Source organism: Cydia splendana, chromosome 3 (assembly GCF_910591565.1).
Source record: "Cydia splendana chromosome 3, ilCydSple1.2, whole genome shotgun sequence".
In the NCBI taxonomy this organism is placed as follows: Eukaryota; Metazoa; Arthropoda; class Insecta; order Lepidoptera; family Tortricidae; genus Cydia; species Cydia splendana.
Genome location: NC_085962.1, coordinates 10,065,298 through 10,081,598, shown reverse-complemented (window position 1 = coordinate 10,081,598; position 16,301 = coordinate 10,065,298). Strand labels below are relative to the sequence as shown.

Below are 16,301 nucleotides of genomic sequence, written 5' to 3'. Positions count from 1 at the left end.
AAAAAGATTCCGCGGAAAGACGTGCACGGACAATTATTATCTCTTTGATTGGACCACGTCTTCAATTCGAGGAAGCTGAATGTCGAAGTCAGGTGGCCTCCATCATTTCTAACGATTCCGATTCGGAAGACATTTCCCATTAATTTTGCACGTGATAACAACGTGCAAGATACTTAGCAATTTATGTGAAGAATGTAGATACATACCTGATTACATATTCCGTTTTAAAACCGAATTAATTTAACAAAACCGTACTAATCACCAAATCATTATAATATTAAATGATTTAAGACTTAATTTAAATCTTAAAAACGGATGCTCTCTTCTCAAATTGCAAAGACTGGGGTGAATTTTTTCACGTTACAATGTTAACTTAGGAAGCTCGTTAACAAGACGTGACGATCGCCACTTAAAACCTTTCCTCCCTTCAGTAAATTAAATGTAAAAAAGTCTACTTTGAATGTACGTAAGATATCAGTTAATTACATAAATTAAAAACATATTTAACGTTTTTCTGAATCTCAAAACAATAGTTATTGCAAGAGAGTAGCGCAGGCTACTATTTCTTTGTCAACACAGTGTCGCGAACAATATAGAACGCAATTGACGTAGAACAATTAAAGGCAGCCACTGCCATTACACCGCCGGACGCACATTAAGTTCGCGCCAACATTACGTCCTGGTTTTAATTAAAGGACTGCCCGCTCAGTGCCGTCGCGGGGCCAAATGGAATTGCTAAACAAATTTGCCACAGAGACGATGTGTCCACCTTAAGTGATTTAATAGACGGAATGAAATGCAATGTTTATCACTAAACCCCAGGATAAAGTTATTATGGCCGGTTTGGTTTGTCTATTGCTTTTTGAGAATGTAAGAGATAAATTATGGCTTATTTATTAAGAAACGTATGGTCAGAAATATAAAGAAAAATAATTAACTTTGAAGGTTTGCGCATATTACAAAACAAATTAAATAAATGTAATTTGGACTTGTCCCTAGTAATTTGAAAGAGCGTGTTGTATAATAATTGCGGGCGCGCGTCGTCCGGACGATATATGACCACATTACTCGTGGACGTGTCCGCCCGAGCTTCATCTAGCGCTCTAAAAGTGCGTCACCCTTGTCCGGGCTTGTTTCTGCACCCACACCCTCGCCCTTATTCTCATCGATGTAGGTACAAATCTTATCATCTATTCACTAAGATGTACGAAAACGAGTATTATTTTGTACAAGCGAGACACGTTTGATTTGACGTTCTACGCTACTGTGTTATATTTGTTCCTACTTGTGTAAAAGTTGACAACTGTATAACACAAACTTATTTTCTGAGTCAAGTTACTCTTAGTAGAAAAGTTACGTTATGGATCGACATAATATATACCGTCTCGCTGCATGTTGGGGTAAGTCAGGCGAAGCTCAGATGGTGCGTTATGTAGTTAGGAACAGTTTGCGTACTACGCCAGTACTCTGGCATCACTGCTTGCACGTTCGTGAGTTAAGACATTCAAAACCGCTCAATATCCTGGGAGTATGAAAGTTTCGTCGGCGCACGGTTTCACGTGGTCCGGGGGGCGGAGGGCGAGGGGTTAGCCGGGAGGGCTAAACTATGCGAAGAATGCGCAATTAGTGAGCGAGCGAGCGTGTAAGGGGCCCGGCCGCGCCGCTAGGCGGCGAACGCAGTAAGAAAATATAAAGAAGGGGCGGGCCGCCCGCGCCCGTTGTTTAGCGCCCCGCCCGCCTTTGGGCATAACTCCCGATTGTCTCTTGAGAAATCCTCCTTAGACCCATCGCAACTCAACCCTTCCCGCGAGGATTTGCTTCGCATAGCTTCGGTTTGGGTCAGCGTGAAATTTTACTTCGACGCCCGTATTTCAGTACAAACTCTCAATACTTATTTTCCCTATTGAATATTTTATTGAAGGAAAGCTCATGCTGAAAACAATCGTGAAACCACTTTTAAAATAAGACGTTAATGTGTTTCTAATGGATCTCCAATATCTCTTACGCAATAAATTACGGCTATGAAAGTTAATAAGTAGTAACGATACGGATTAGAAAAAAAGCATACCTAGAGTTTAAATTGTCAAATGACTTATGACTCAATTAGAAACGCGGCAGAAGACACGATTATTATTGGGAAACAGTACATTTTCTCAGACTTAATATTCATAGGTAGAGCGCACACGCACGATTTCATCCGCGCGAAGTGCGCGAGAGCGTGGCCGCGTCGCGCTGGCAATGGACCAAATTAGCCAACTAACGAAGTAATAAATAATGATCTCTTGTTTTTTCTATTCACTGTGGAATAGAAACATTTCGAGTTGATCCTTCTGCACGAGAGTATTTATAGAGGGATGCACACGACGTTTCGGGTGAAAGCACTCTTAATGCCCGATTCGCGGGCAGGGATCTCACTAAGTGGAAGTTACACTTACAACGAATAACATACGGCGTATTTATTCTCCTTACTAATTCGTGTTAATAGCAATTTGTTAGAGTAGCCCTGCATACTAATTTTAGCTTAACACCCGCCGTGAACATTTTATGATGGTGCCATAATTCCGTAGTAATTTCAAGAATGTTTGCTTTAATAGACATTCTAAAACTTTGTTTAATTCTATAAATGGGTCTCAAGTTAAGATATTTAATAAATAAAATAGTGTTATACATATTTATCATAGAAGAATAAATGTCTTTGATTATCTATTCAAAACTTACCTACATATTATCTAAATCTATAATCATTGTTGCAAAAAATACATAAGATATTCAAAATATTTTTACTGGTACTAGTACTTATAAAGAAACACAATAAAACTTATTTTGTAACTTTACGCGTTATATTTCAGTAATAATTAAACTCGATATTTTTCATAACTGACCGTCAAAGTTAACCGCACCAATTTCGGCACATATGTATTCCATGTTCTATTCGCCTCAACGAGCCAGCAAGGGGTTAATTAAATTCGCACCAGCCGCCTCTCGTCGCCGTCGCATTCCCCGAATTCAATGAGATTTCAATTTACTTTGGGCCGTGCGAGTCTGCCTTTATATTGTCCGTGAATTAATACACTATTGTCCAAATTAAAACTGTGGCCCGAGGTTACATGTCAGATTTCAGTGTCAATTGTTTGAATGTGGATTAATGAGTTCGTTATTATTTTCCTAACATGTGATATTAGGTATAAAATATTAGATAAGTATATAAATTAATAAAACATAGAACGTAAATTTGAACGTCAGAGATAAGATAGATAAAACTACAATAGGAATGGCAAATAATGTAAACAAAAGTGACCATTTTTTGACTTTTGACATATAACCTCTAATATTTTTATAAGTTGTTTTTATTGAAATATTATTAATTAACATATATATTTATATCTGTGATTTTAACTAGTAGGTACTTGATAAAAATAAAAGATTTAAGTATATAAACTGTTGATGAAATCATGGTTGTGCTTAAAAAGTAAGATGAGATAACGAAGTACATAATTAGGGTAAATTGGTTTGTTTACATTATTGGCAATTTATTTATTTATTAATGTTATTAATGATTCATTTAAATCATGAAGTTAATCGCTAGTTAACTATATCAGTATTATCGTTTTGTATACTACAAGGAAGAAAAGAAAAGAAAAGTTTTAAGAATTCCGTGCCCTGGAAATCATCCGTCGGTCTATCCGTTTAGCCGTCTGTCAACGAAATGTATCTCACAAAATCTCTTCAGGTAGACAACAGTTGATATTTTCACAGATACTTTATTACACGGGTAAAGCATCAAAAAATAAAATAATAAATATAAACGGAACCTCATAAAATAACCTGATAATTCGGTTTTGAGGCCTGTCGGTCAACCAGCTAGATCTATACATATAATAAAGCTGAAGACGGTCGAAAGTCTGTACATGGAAGATATTTGAAAAAAAGTTGGCTGGGGATACTTAGAATCGATAACAAAACACGTTCCAAAAGTTTTTAGAATTTTTGTCTGTTTGTCTGTTTGTCTGTTTATCTGTTTATCTGTTTGTCTGTTTATTTGAACGCGCATCACGTGAAAACGGCTGAACGGATTTTGATGAAAACTTTACTAATCTGTCGAGAAAATCCCCGGCCAGGTTATAGGCTATAAAAATTCAACCCCTAAAAGGGGGGGTAGCCACAACACTCGATTGACTTAAGTTTGCTCCTGAATCTTATGGCGCTACTTAGGAAGGAGGGGCAAACTTCTTTCAAATATGTGCTACCACTATTGAGTACCCTGGTAAACTAACAGATGGCGCTACTCGTAATAAGTTGTGACATGAATAAGCCACCGAGGAAAGATTTTGCCAAATTAACTCTAAGTTTAGAAGAGAGGGTACGGATATCAACAAAAATAATTGAATAATTATGTTGATTTAATAAATTAATAATACAACAAAATTAAACGACAGTAAATGAATTGCCCCTCATTGCACAGTGCCATCTTTTGGGGAACTGAGTAAACATTAAGTAATCAAGAAAACTAAAAATGAGTTTACATAGTTACGTAGTGGTAAAATAAACACACATATTAACACGCGTATAATTGCATAATTATTTAAAATTAATAATTTTCTACATCATGAATTATACCTAATCGTAATTATATCGCACCCATATCAAATCCATATTCATACGTAGGTATCGCCTCCTTTTTTAAGCACTTAATAATGGCCACGAAGGTGGGTACTTTGAAAAAAAAAAACATTGACCTCTGTCATTTGCAGTGCCGGCCATTTAAGCAAAATAAGCACTTGCTTAGGGCACCACGTCTAGGGGGCACCAAAACCAAAACCGTAGCCAAAAAAACGCGCAGGCTGCATCGGCATTGCAGTCGTCGTGGAGTAGGAACCTACATGAAACTTTTATACGTGTACAAGTACCCATCTAATAACGAAGGGTCGTAGGGATCAAGTAAGAGAATGAGGGTACGTAAGAACATCTCCAACGTGGGCTTTCGATTTGACCTTACGCGGAGGCCCTTAAAGTCATGGAAAAAAAACTTGCTTTCGGGCTTGCGGCCAGCCGATGTTTTCGACATAGGTTACCGGTTTTATAGCGAATTTTTCTCTCTTGCACGCCAGATTTGTCGGCCAAGCCGAGTTGCTCCTTAGCCGCGATCCTGAGACCTAACTGTCAAAGTGTTATAAGGGGCCCCGTGAAAGCCGAAAACTAAAAGCATCCTATCAAGTACCGCTTCCGGGTGAAGCTAAAGAGCGAGCAATAGAAGAGTCGTGATTACATGCATAGATTCGATTTCAAGCCACTCTTTTGCAGTTCGGCGTAAGGTCTTATGCGAGGTCTTCTGCCTTATGGCAAAGTTGATCTTCTGCCTTAATTACACTTGGGCGTGGATCCAAAACCAAGCTTTCCTCTTTCGCAGCTGGGCCTTCTGCCTTGCTCACACTTCACATTCACTTCAATCCAATTCCAAGCTCTGCTTTCTTGCATCTTTTCTGTATGAAAACAACCTCGCTGAGACCCTTAAATATCGAGCCCTATGCGAAGCTAGGCTGATAGAAAACTGTCCCATCCCTTTCGCGCCTGGTTGGGACTAAAAGTAAAAATGTACAACTGTCTATCAAATTGCGTTTTTTATATCGAAAAATTTTCGCCGCTCGCGTTTACAATAACATTATAAGATATGATAAAGGTGACATTCGGGTGGCGAATGCAGCAGCATTACTCTGTTGTAACGTTACTGCTGCAGCACTGTCAATTTTCGTGATAAAATTATGTGACTGATTTCCATACTAAAAGTAAAAATGTACAACTGTCTATCAAATTGCGTTTTTATATCAAACAATTTTCGCGCTCGCTTCGCTCGCGTTTTCAATAACTTTCTAAGTCAAATTGCGTTTTTTATATCGAAAAATTTTCGCGCTCGCTTCGCTCGCGTTTACAATAACATTATAAGATATATTAAAGGTGACATTCGGGTGGCGACTGCAGTAGCATTACTCTGTTGCAGCACTGTCAATTTTCGTGATAAAATTATGTGACCGATTTCCATACTAAAAGTAGAAATGTACAACTGTCTATCAAATTGCGTTTTTATATCGAAAAATTTTCGCGCTCGCTTCGCTCGCGTTTTCAATCACTTTCTAAGATATGGCTACTGCAGCAGCATTACTCTGTTGCAACGTTACTGCTGCAGCACTGTCAATTTTCGTGATAAAATTATGTGACTGATTTCCATACTAAAAGTAAAAATGTACAACTGTCTATCAAATTGCGTTATTATATCGAAAAATTTTCGCGCTCGCTTCGCTCGCGTTTTCAATAACTTTCTGAGCTATGGCGAGTGCAGCAGTATTACTCTGTTGCAACGTTACTGCTGCAGCACTGTCAATTTTCGTGATAAAATTATGTGAGTGATTTCTATTCTCAGCTGTAATGCGGCAATGAACGTCACTCAACTTACCAAAAAAAATCAATGTAAGTGACCCTAGGGAGAGGGGGCACCATGGTCTAGAAATGCTTAGGGCATCAAAATATCTTAATCCGGCACTGGTCGTTTGCGGAGTCAAACGATTTGGGACTCGCATTTTATACGCATTACCATGCCTTCCCGAAAAAAATTGAATCATTCGTGAAAGTCTCGCAACGCATTGAGGTTACAAGGGGCACGTGGTCTTCCTCAGGAGTCTGAAGAAGACCACGGTGAGTGGCGCTCTAGCCAGGCAGGCCGCTTCGCTTTCGCTCGCGCACGTATACCTTACTGTATCGTCCGATATACTACTACTCTCTGTCGATATACTACTACTGTCTGTGTCTACTACTGTGTCGTTTAAATCACGTGTAAAATTTTAATAAGGGCGAAAAAAACTATTGTATTTGGAGTGTAGTTTTATTTAGTGGTACCTACCTAATTGTAAAATATTTTATCTGGGCTACAGTCCTCTAGCATATCCATCTGTCAACTTTACTTCAAGTTCCGCCTCCAGGGGAGAGGGAGAAAAATTAGGATTAGAAATTAGCCGCTTACTGACACAGACCGAATTCCACGCGGGCGGAGCCGCGGGCACAGCTAGTAGTTAATATTTACAGTGACTTTTTTAAAGTTTTATTTTTAACAACAAATAAAAATAAATTATTGAACAGCGAATGGAAATGATCTCTTATAGAATAGGGAGTTCCCTTACTCTAACACAATTTAAATTGTTATATAAACCCTCAATTAAAATAAACGAATTCCGTGGCCCCGCTTTTAGTCAAACCTCCCTGCATTCCAGCCCGACTACAGTTTCAATGATTGAAAATAGCTATTCAAAATATTTTGAAAATTGTTTCATAACGGATCGACTGCGAGGCTGTGCCGGCATTGCATTGTGCAGTATGCGTTTTAACTGTTCAGCTATGCGAGATATTTCACGGGTTATTTCAATTGGCGTAACTCGTATTAATAACATAAATCGAAAATAAAAACTTTGCTCATTCCAGTCCAGTAAAAAATCTATTTTATTATCATTTTTTCATAAGACAGTAGGTACTTAGAATGATTTATGAAATTACGGATAATAAATGAAAATTTTAATTTATTTTCAGGACGAAATGAGCTGATAGCGAGATATATAAAATTAAGAACAGGAAAAACACGCACAAGAAAGCAGGTGTCATCACATATACAGGTGCTAGCTAGGCGGAAACTTCGTGAAATACAGGCTAAACTTAAAGTGGTAAGTAGTATGTTTTAAAATGTAGAATGTATTTGTGAACATTAAGTCTGATGACTATTTTAATGGAATATAACGACGTCCAGGATGGTGGTATGATGAAAGAAAAGGCCATGCAGTCAATGAGCTCCCTGTCTAGCGCACAGATCGTGGCGGGCCTGCCACATCCAGCGTACCATCATACGGTACTGGGCTTGCAAAAGGCATGCCATGCCTGTTGTGTTATACGGCAAATTTAATGAGCATTTTAGAGCGGGTTGCACCATGCACAATCACAGAGCTGATTAACGTTTAATATAACGCTAGCAGCTGTCATCTCGTATAAAACCGAATTATAGTTATAATAAAAATAGATTAAAAACTAAGGTTTGGTGCAACTGGCCCTTAAACATGTTGCTTTTTAAATTCGGAATATTAATCCCATGTGCACGTGTTTCAAAGATTATTTGATATATTGAAACTTGATATAACAATAATGCTTTTCGCCGTAATGATTAAAACGTAAAATATAATTGAGTACGTAATAATAATCATACCATAATAATAATAAATTCGTATAGCTACTAATAACAAACTTTAATAATTTGACACTCTCTGTCCCTGTCCTTCTAACGAGCGTTGTTCCGGCATTTTGCCACGGGCACACAGTTCACTAAGGAAGCTAGGGGTAATAATCTCTCACTGTAAAGGAGAACACATGACGCTTAGCAGTGTGTAGTTTTTGTTGCTATTAAGTGTCCACTAACAATAATAATATTAGAAAATGAATTAGAAAATTATCTTAAATACGTACATTTATTTACTAGTCATAGTTCGGCCAAATACCTACCTAAATACTAATCTTAATTAAAAATTGGTCTGTTATCAACGTATTTTTACATTAATTTTGTATTCCAATTAGCCAACGATTGTAGGCTTTATTTGAAATAACATGTTCGGCTGAACGTAACATAGATTAGAAAGCTTATGTTTTATTTTACTAAAGTATCAAGACGATATACGTTAAATAGAAATTTGTTTAATGTTTCAGCAATTTTGGCAACCAGGATTACAAGCTGGAACTTCGCAAGAGTAAGTATTGAAATATAAATTTATTACAATATATATAGGTATTGGCATTTTTTTTATTGTACCCCAACAAATGTTCATAAGTTATACCCCATATCTTTGATAATTTACATAGCAAGGAAACTATACTACACAAAGCATCTTAGGTAACTTAACTCTCGATTTTTGTCTCGTCTTTTATTAAGAATATATCCATTAAAATCCAAAAGTAACGGCTACCTAGTTAATGATCATGGTAACGGTATAGTTCAACAAGTATAGTATACCCTTAGATATTTGTAAAAACACGGCCAGCTAAGCCCCATCCTAGCAAAATAAATGCTTCAACAAAATATCACCAATATTCCAATATGAGATCATCATCAGCATGTTTTTTTCCTCCATATCTCTCTGTCGTTCGTCATGTCATCATTCACCTGCTTTCTTTTAATCTTTTATCATCTCTCACACAGTCCATCAACCTTTTCCTTGGTTTTCCTTTCCTCTTACATCCTTCCACATTCATTCCTAATACCTTCCGCGTCCCTCATACCTCCGCGTGAGATATAACTTGAAAATAATACCTGACGAACGTCCATTTCAGCGTGAAGCCGTTCCCGGGTGCTGGCTACAAGGGCGTGCCCGGCGTCGGCAGTGTCGGCGTGCCGGGCGGCACCGACGTGGCGCCGCCGCCGCCTTGGGAAGGCCGCGCCATCGCCACGCACAAGCTGCGGCTCGTGGAGTTCTCGGCCTTCGTGGAACACCCGAGGGACCCGGATACGGTTGGTTGCAAATAAAGCTACTACACTAAGCGAAGCACTGAGCCAATTATAGCCCTACCACTTAAGCCAGTGAGTATCTCGTAAACCGAGATACTTTTGTGGTAGTTTTCTAGTAAGAGGTGACTCATTTGCGGCTAAGTATAATTTTTTTTTTAACCTTACTATAGCCGTTATTCAACCACAATAACTAGTCACAAAATGTCTCAGTTAAGTGGTAGAACTTTAGCTAAGAATGTATTTAAGCTGAAAAAGTTAGGACTTCGTGCAAAACACAATAATTACGTACGTTTAAAAGCGAACTAATAAGCCAACTAATTGGAAGGATTTTGAATCGTTGACTGCCACAGAGTCAATCTTCAAAATATGCTGTATTCAACTAGGCCTAGCAACAAGCTCTTTCGAATAGTCGTTTACATATAAGTATGTATTATCAAAAGTTTGGCCAGCGTAGAACCCTTGAAGGAACCCAAATTAGTTCTTCTAATTAGTTCGCTTATTCCCATTGAAATGCGCCTTCAGATTAAAAAGTAGAGCGGCGCTTGCATACCATACTACCAAATCAAGATCCGATTTTTAATTCGAATGTCGTTCTTGAAAGTCTAATAAGATCTAAGTATAGCTGTAGATCGATTACATGCAATAATTAGAATTGGAATTAATCAAAAAACTTCGTTAGTTATCTTTTCGGCTATTACACCTATATATTTCAGTTAATGATCACTCAAAAGAAGCACAGAAATAAATTAACACGCGATTCTTTTTATCCCTTTACAGTATCCGCCGAGTACAACGCTATCACAACATCTATTCGTTCACATAGGTGGTTCAGTTACATACGCCGATCCACTATTAGAGGTGAGAAATCCTAATTACATTTATTGTTGTTCTATTGTTTTTCCTATATCACTGGTTTATTTCATTCAAATAATTTCATGAATTAAAAGTTAATCAGTACGTCCGTTTTTATACACATTTGAATAGAATATTGACCGAGCGAGCGTAGCGAAGTGATGTAAATAACACCACATTTACGGGGTACGCCTGTCAGCTCTCCTAGCAATATAAAACTCTTTGTTCCATAAAAACATAATCGTTTATCTGATCTTTATGAAATTTGGTACGGTTATAGTTAAAATAAATATTTTTTTAAGTTTATAACATGAGCCCTCTTCACTCCACATGTAACTACTATAAGTGTTCCGTGAACAAAGTTTGGCACGGAACACTAAAAATGAAGTAAAATTCAACGCGTGGCACACCATTGGATAATGGATAGGTATTCAAAAATAATATACACAATCATTCCGAATGTCCAAAATTGTTTTGTATCGTATGAAGTAACCCTGTATTATGCCCTGCTGCACTTCGCCGGTTTTTTTTTTATGGGGAATGATCTGGGTGAACTACTGGTATAAATAAATGGACGGTAATGGATACTAATATGTCAAATTTGTTTTCAGTCGGTAGATGTGCAACAAATAAATGACAAGTTCCCTGAGAAGAAAGGCGGCTTGAAAGAACTCTACGAGAAGGGACCTCGAAACGCTTTCTTCTTGGTCAAGTTCTGGGCGGATCTAAACACAAATAATTTAGACGATCCCGGAGCATTTTATGGTGTTACTAGTGTGTAAGTATACTAAGTATACCTGTCAACTTCATATTAATATCTGATTTTTGTTCGCTTTTATTCTACCTATAGTGGGAATGTCGAAATGTGATTTAGCTAACCATTTATTTGTGTTTATCTTTCGTATGAAGGGGCTGTCCATAAATTACGTCATCGATTTTTGACGATTTTGGACCCCCCCCCCTATAATCATCCAAAAATCATGCTTCAAATGACCCCATTTCCTCCTACTTCATGCTACCGTCATCCTATGTCCAGACCCCCCCCCCCTAATTTGAAATGACGTAATTTATGAATAGCCCCGAACGATTATTACACTCAATGGTTTTATGAAGCTAAGTAGGAAGATGATAATACATATTTACAGTGACAATTTTAAGGCAATTCGTATTTGATATTTGTAAAATGACCTACGATTAGGGAACCCATTATTTACTTAACTAAGAAGAGAAGATAAAATAAAATATAATTCGATTAAATATGTATTAAATAATGAACATAAGTACCTATACTAAATATTAAATAATGTACTAAAGGTTGTATGGAAGAGATCGCTTTCCAGCGATAAGACCGTATGTTGTTTCACCTCTTCTTTACTGTATTCTTTGTATTGTTTTCTGGTGGTGTGCAATAATAGTAGTTTGTGTTACAAGGGATCAAAATTATATATTTCCGTCAAGGGCGCACATTGATTCCTGAATGCAGCGATGGACTCTACACTAGAATCCCGAACGTAGTGAGGGATTCTAAAGTAGAATCCTGCATGAGCGTAATGAGGGATTCAAGTGTTAACGCCCAAGATCAAATAATTTTGATACCGTGTGACACATACTGCTTTTCACATCAACTATGAGGAAAATAAAAAAATCTTAGTGTTGACTCAACACAGCTTATTGTGATTATTTATTTTATTGATGATTTTACTTACACAGATTATTTAAGCTAAAAAAATAATGTGCAAATAAATGTAAAAATAGTGTGCTAGAACAGAAAAGTGTTACTATGATCCCTCCTAGTAGGGAAGAAAAGTGCCACTTTGATCCCTCCTAGCAGGGAAGAAAAAGTCCTTTGTCGAATTGGTGATGTGAAAAGAGTATTTGTATTGTACCTATTCGTGTAATATACGTCAATTCGTTTTAGTAACTTGTACACATAAGAATGGTTAATACATGATTTAAATGTTTATACCTGCAGATTGCAGATGCATGTAAAATAGCAACAACACAAACTATACCTAATCAAACGTTGTTTCATCTATAATTCCAGGTATGAAAGCAACGAAAACATGACCATCACGTGTAGCACAAAAGTGTGTTCATTCGGGAAGCAAGTAGTCGAAAAAGTGGAGACGGAATACGCGCGGTTCGAGGGGGGGAGGTTCGTGTACCGCATCCACCGCTCGCCGATGTGCGAGTACATGGTCAACTTCATACACAAGCTCAAGCACCTACCTGAGAAATACATGATGAATAGCGTGTTAGAGAACTTCACTATTCTTCAGGTAACAATTGAAATAATTCTAGAAAAATTAATGTTGTGTCTAAAATTTCATTTTTGATACTAGCTTTTATCGCTGACTGTACTTTTCTATCAACAGTCAACTAATACTCATCGAGACAATTCTAGCAAACCCAATCAATGAGGTTAGAATCAATGTCTCGTTTTATCGCAGAGTTTCATAATATTGCATTTTCACCCAACATACATAAATATTATGAAGGCTTCAAGAAACTCGATGTTGCCAGGCGGAAAAGTGGTGCCGTTTACACCACCAACCCCTTAAATCTTCCTCTTAAAATTCCCATACATTCGTCGTTGAAAATATTAAACACTTTCCATTTGAACCATTTACTTTATGTATGTTTTTCTGTTGTCCACAGGTGGTGTCAAATAGAGATACTCAAGAGACATTGTTATGTGCCGCGTTTGTGTTTGAAGTGTCGAACAGTGAACACGGAGCACAGCACCACATCTACAGGCTCGTGAAAGACTGAACCACGCACCCATCCCTCCTTCCCTCCGCCTGTCCGTAGCTATCATTCCTTCGGTACACCAACTTCTAAATATGGACCTCACAAATCTTCACCCATACAAAGGTCTAAGTGCTTACTTATCTCCAACAAAATCCGTTTGTTACATAAATCATAGTCTGCTACGAAACTGTAGTTATTAACTAGAGTGAAAAAATAGAAAAACTATGTGGCCCGAGCTGGACTTGAATACGAAGCCCATTTACTGAAAATTGACCTTTGCGAATTTTCCAATCACTCTTTTTACTAAATTCGTTTATCAGAAACGTCTGCTATTAAACTACTTTTTAATAAAAGCGAATAAAATTAAGCTGTTGGTGAAATACCTCCACAAGAAAAGCTCAGAGGTATAATAATAAAAATAAAGGTACAGAAGGATATTTGCAGAGTTAATTATTATTAACTATTACAAAATTGGTCCTTTATTTCTTGAGGTGTATACTGTGTACACGTCATAGTGCTGAATGCACGGTTTTCAAAGGGTTTTATGGCCCAACTAGGACTTGAACCCGCAACATTGGCTTTACTGGAACTAATTACCCTTTACCAATACTCGACTTATCTCTGAAATTCACTAGCGTGGCGATAGCAGTGAGATAGAGCTCAATTACTTAAGAACATTATTGGCTCTGATGAAGACAGAGTTGTGGGTTCGATCTGACTCTCGGACCACATAGTTGTTATTATTTTCCACTTTTATAAAACTTTATATAATTTGACAGACTTAGAAGAAAATATATCCGTAATTTGATAGTGTTGCAATCGTAACATAGTAAATTGTGATCTGAAAATAACGCTACAATATTTTTGTAACTAAATGTTTATTGTATAGCTCAATTTAAATAATTATATTTTAATGTTTCGGTACTCTCTTTGTTCATTTAGGTAGTCGCAACATCACGTTTGGCGTCTTATTAAGATGATTTTTTCAAGTTTTAATTGTAAATAGTGTTAGAGTGGCTATTTCCACAGATTTGCCACAACTTTATATTACAATTGCAACATTACAGCTCATACTATTTACAATAAAAACTCGAATTAACTCGTCAATCGCTATAATAAACACAGACATTTTTCCTACAAATCAAAATAATTTCAACAAATTATTTAATTTCCCTTGGGTCTCAAAAACCACATGTCAAGAGTAATATAAATATTTTACATAATTCTTAAAATTTAAAACAATATCGTTCAGTAGACGCGTGTAAAATAATATCAAATAAGAAGATAGAATTGAATACACACAGTGCCTCTATAATTATGTTACATTAACATAAATTACTTGAGCATATTTAGTCTTTTCACTGTGTTTAATAACGTATGCAAAAATTTATGGAAAATATATTAGAACAGTGGAAAGATTAAAACTTAGTGTAGGATACCATGAATCATTCATAGGTTTCATATGTAAGAATTATTAAAAAGTGTCTAGTAAATTAAAGACAAAAAGTTTTAACCAGTTGTTAAGCACTGTTGTGGTACAATGTTGTGTTGATTAAAATAACCGATAGGTTAAATCAACCTAAATGTGGCGAATGATGTTCTATTTATCTTTTTTTTCACTAACCTGATGAATATTCTTCTGTTATTTAGTTTCTTAAGCAAATGCCTTTTCAAACGAGAGAAATCAAATGCTCTTAAAATGCAATAGCTTAGGCTTAGACTTTTACCCCTTACCAGTTTTTTTCCGAGCATAGGTTTTTCATACAATATGACCGTCTGTTTTCTATAATTTCTACACTTTTCATTTCCTTTTTTCCAGTAAGTAAACTCATATTTGTGCATTGTTTTTGTTTTATGCTTGCCACATTTAATCTTTATCGGAGCGATAAATTACACACAGTCAATATATTCGTGATTTATATTGAAAGACGCGTCGTCAACTTTTATTATATATTTTTTGAAATATCTGAGATCTATACTTATATTATGTATAACTTTATCTTTCCATGCATGATCACTTTGGATACTTTGATATCGGAGCACGAATCCCCTGGCAGCTAGGTTGAAAGCAATACTATATCATATTAGCACCCACTTCCAGTGAGATTATGTCCAAACAATTATTTTCTAATTTACCGCAGCAACCTAGGCATCTCGCTTTCAACTCTCAAAGTACAAATAAGTGTTGACACGTTACTCGAAACAACCTGCCGATTATACAATAAGTATTTACGTGGCAATGATTTGATCTCTCTTTTAGTCAAATATTTTAAGGGTCCTCCCAGCAGCGCAACGGCGTGCGCACATTTAAGTTTAAACTGCGTTAAGGTTTATGTGCATTAAATAGTTTTAGTTTCAAGACATGAGGTAGGCAAATATTATCTTAGATAATAACAATAAGAGATTTTTGTATTTATTTGATATAGTTATATTAGATAATTGTAAAGTGAATAGTTTTAAGTTTTTTTTTTATATGGCGATGGTCGTTTCCGATTGTAAAACTAACGTCATATTCGGTACTTAAAAAAAATAACTTAATTTTGGTTGCAATTTCGACTTGATTTCATTAATGTAGGGGTCAAGAATATTAATATTAAATATTGGCGTGTGAAAAAACAGATCTAATTTGTTGTGATATTGTACATTTATATGGTTCATTTTACTCAAATGAGATTAAATGCTGTGTAAACAAAATTGTCATTGGTAGTTTACATTTTTTTATTTTCTTTATAGATGGCAATAATGTGTAAATTCATTATGTAAATAGGATACCTTTAGTGCATTTCTTTCCGCTAGTGTTCTAAGCGATCTTCGCTTTTAAAAGTCTTTCATATCGACAATCTGCCATATCAAACTAAAAATATAAAAATTTAGTCGGCAGCGTTGCAGACAATCATTTGCTTTTCGTTATTAAGATTATGCAATAGTATTTTTCTTGAGAAATAATATTTTCTTTTGATATGTTTAGTAGTAGGTAAATGATTTTCTACAAGACCAGCCGACTTTGTGTACAGTATTTTAAAGATAATATTACGTTAAAGATTTGTATGAAAATTTAATTATATTGTCTTCATAAAAACGGAGTTTTTATTTTACTCATTATTTCAAATGGAAATATCGAACACGAATATCGCATAAATGTAACCGAGGTAGTTGAAAAACTTCAGGAACA

General features: G+C 36.3%; 1 protein-coding gene across 2 annotated transcripts in view; it reads left to right on the top strand.

The window, feature by feature from the left end:
* LOC134806505 (protein scalloped) overlaps positions 1-16,208 on the top strand; it is a 65,363-nt gene extending 49,155 nt beyond the window's left edge. The window contains exons 5-12 of one of the 2 annotated variants that reach the window (XM_063779786.1): positions 7,573-7,703; positions 7,787-7,885; positions 8,731-8,771; positions 9,352-9,529; positions 10,304-10,384; positions 10,990-11,156; positions 12,423-12,657; positions 13,037-16,208. In XM_063779786.1, coding sequence (XP_063635856.1) covers positions 7,573-7,703; positions 7,787-7,885; positions 8,731-8,771; positions 9,352-9,529; positions 10,304-10,384; positions 10,990-11,156; positions 12,423-12,657; positions 13,037-13,150 — 1,046 coding nt within the window. In that variant the 3' untranslated portion in view covers positions 13,151-16,208. The remainder of the gene's footprint in view (positions 1-7,572; positions 7,704-7,786; positions 7,886-8,730; positions 8,772-9,351; positions 9,530-10,303; positions 10,385-10,989; positions 11,157-12,422; positions 12,658-13,036) is intronic. The other variant, XM_063779788.1, reaches the window with a different exon arrangement.
* Positions 16,209-16,301: the final 93 nt, after the last annotated feature.